This window comes from Megascapheus bottae, chromosome 16 (assembly GCF_031878675.1).
Source record: "Megascapheus bottae isolate mThoBot1 chromosome 16, mThoBot2.hap1, whole genome shotgun sequence".
In the NCBI taxonomy this organism is placed as follows: domain Eukaryota; kingdom Metazoa; phylum Chordata; class Mammalia; order Rodentia; family Geomyidae; genus Megascapheus; species Megascapheus bottae.
In genome coordinates, this window is record NC_143524.1 from 1,229,395 (window position 1) to 1,231,841 (window position 2,447).

The 2,447-nt window shown below is 58.1% G+C and overlaps 1 protein-coding gene across 1 annotated transcript; it reads left to right on the forward strand.

Moving 5' to 3' along the window:
- The first annotated feature begins 816 nt into the window (after window positions 1–816).
- Window positions 817–1,914, forward strand: LOC150052216 (uncharacterized). Its single transcript, XM_090348620.1, has one exon. It carries the CDS (start codon window positions 817–819, stop codon window positions 1,912–1,914), a length of 1,098 nt encoding a protein of 365 aa, XP_090204746.1.
- Window positions 1,915–2,447: the final 533 nt, after the last annotated feature.

Consider the following 2,447-nt stretch of genomic DNA (forward strand, 5'->3'; position numbering starts at 1 on the left):
ATGGTGGGGATTTTACTTAAGGATGTGTACATAGCTGGAAGTGGGGGCTCACTGCCTGTCATCCTAGCTACTCAGGAGGCTGAGAGCTGAGGATCTTGGTTCAAAGCCAGCTGGGCACTAAAGACCATGAGACTCTTATCTCCAATTAACCGCCAGAAACCCAGAGGTGGCATTGTGGCTCAAATGCTAAAGCATTAAAGAGCTCAGGGACAGCGCCCAGGCCCTGAGTTCAAGCCCCCTGACTGGCAAGGAAGTAAAAATAAAAAAAAAATAAAGATGCATGTATATATGGAATGTTTCAACAAGCCCTTTTGTACACACCGGGGCATGGGACCGGGGTGAGGGGCCCCACGTGCCCTGCAGCTTCTGCCCACGGCCTCCACACCAACACGCCTGCAGCACTGCAGAGTACATGTGGAGACCTGGAGGCCCAGAGCCGTGTCGGATGACCTGGGGCCAGGGTGGCCTGCTGAGGAGACCGGGACACCCAGTGCCCGCAGAGGACGGAGGGTGTGTGTGTGTGTGTGTGTGTGTGTGTGTGTGTGTGTGTGTGTGTGTGCAAAGCAAAATAAGATTCTTATAAACAAAGTTGCATGTTTATCACACAATTCTGAAAAGTTCTTAGACTCTTTCCCGGAAGATGCCACCAACAGGAACCAGGAAGAGACCACGTGCCTGGGACCAGGAAGTGACCACGTGCCGGCTCATGCCTGGCCCCACAGGGACATAAAGGCCCGGCCAGGAGGCCCCTCCCACACCACTCACCTCTCTCTCCACCTGCTCCTCTCACCTCCTCCACCCTCCACCACCAGAACCATGAGCTGTTGTGGCTGCTCCGGGGGCTGTGGCTCCGGCTGCTGTGTGCCCGTGTGCTGCTGTGTGCCAGCCTGCTCCTGCTCCAGCTGTGGCTCCTGCGGGGGCTGCAAGGGCGGCTGTGGCTCCTGCGGGGGCTGCAAGGGCGTCTGTGGCTCCTGTGGGGGCTGCAAGGGCAGCTGTTGTAAACCCAGCTGCTGCCAGTCTAGCTGTTGCAAGCCCTGCTGTGAGCCCAGCTGTTGCAAACCCTGCTGCTGCCAGTCCAGCTGTTGCAAACCCTGCTGTGAGCCCAGCTGTTGCAAGCCCAGCTGCTGCCAGTCCAGCTGTTGCAAGCCCTGCTGTGAGCCCAGCTGTTGCAAACCCAGCTGCTGCCAGTCCAGCTGCTGCAAGCCCTGCTGTGAGCCCAGCTGTTGCAAACCCAGCTGCTGCCAGTCCAGCTGTTGCAAACCCTGCTGTGAGCCCAGCTGTTGCAAGCCCAGCTGCTGCCAGTCCAGCTGTTGCAAGCCCTGCTGTGAGCCCAGCTGTTGCAAACCCAGCTGCTGCCAGTCCAGCTGCTGCAAGCCCTGCTGTGAGCCCAGCTGTTGCAAACCCAGCTGCTGCCAGTCCAGCTGCTGCAAGCCCTGCTGTGAGCCCAGCTGTTGCAAACCCAGCTGCTGCCAGTCCAGCTGTTGCAAACCCTTCTGTGAGCCCAGCTGTTGCAAGCCCAGCTGCTGCCAGTCCAGCTGTTGCAAGCCCTGCTGTGAGCCTAGCTGTTGCAAACCCTGCTGCTGCCAGTCCAGCTGCTGCAAGCCCTGCTGTGAGCCCAGCTGTTGCAAACCCAGCTGCTGCCAGTCCAGCTGCTGCAAGCCCTGCTGTGAGCCCAGCTGTTGCAAACCCAGCTGCTGCCAGTCCAGCTGCTGCAAGCCCTGCTGTGAGCCCAGCTGTTGCAAACCCTGCTGCTGCCAGTCCAGCTGCTGCAAGCCCTGCTGTGAGCCCATCTGTTGCAAACCCATCTGCTGCCAGTCTAGCTGCTGCAAGCCCTGCTGTGAGCCCAGCTGTTGTAAGCCCTGCTGCTCTCAGTCCAGCTGCTGTCTTCCTTTGTGCTGCCAGCGTAAGATCTGAGTGTGATGCACACACTCGTGGCTCCAGCCAGCGTCCAGCAATCCCATCACAAGGCTACATTCTGGATTTGGAGCTGTGGCTCAAGTCATAGAGCACCAGCCTTGAACAGGAAAGCTAAAGGACAGCATCAAGATCCTGAGTTCTAGCCCCAGTGCACACACACACATACATAAGCACGCACACACATGCATGCACACACACACACACACACACACACACACACACACACAGAGTGAGCTGGAGTCTTGTAGCTGTTGCCTGGAGTGGGGCACAGCGTGGTTGGGGTGTGGGTGCTGTGGTGCCTGCACCCCTACCTCACTGGGAAAGCCCCGGACAGGGTTGAGCAGCCTGGACGTCACGTCACTTCCGTGGGCCGGAGCGTTCTGCACCTGTGCTCCTGGGCCTGCCCCAAGCGCTCTGGGTCTCATCCGTCTTTGGGATCTGCACTGAGTGTTTTGTCCTGTGAGTTTCCTAAATAAACTTGCTCTCACTGGCTCTGTTTTCAGTGTGGTTCTTTTCTCAATGCTGCTTTT

Excerpts from the sequence above, each read along its gene's own strand:
- LOC150052216 (XM_090348620.1), top strand. The coding sequence starts at position 817 with ATGAGCTGTTGTGGCTGCTCCGGGGGCTGTGGCTCCGGCTGCTGTGTG.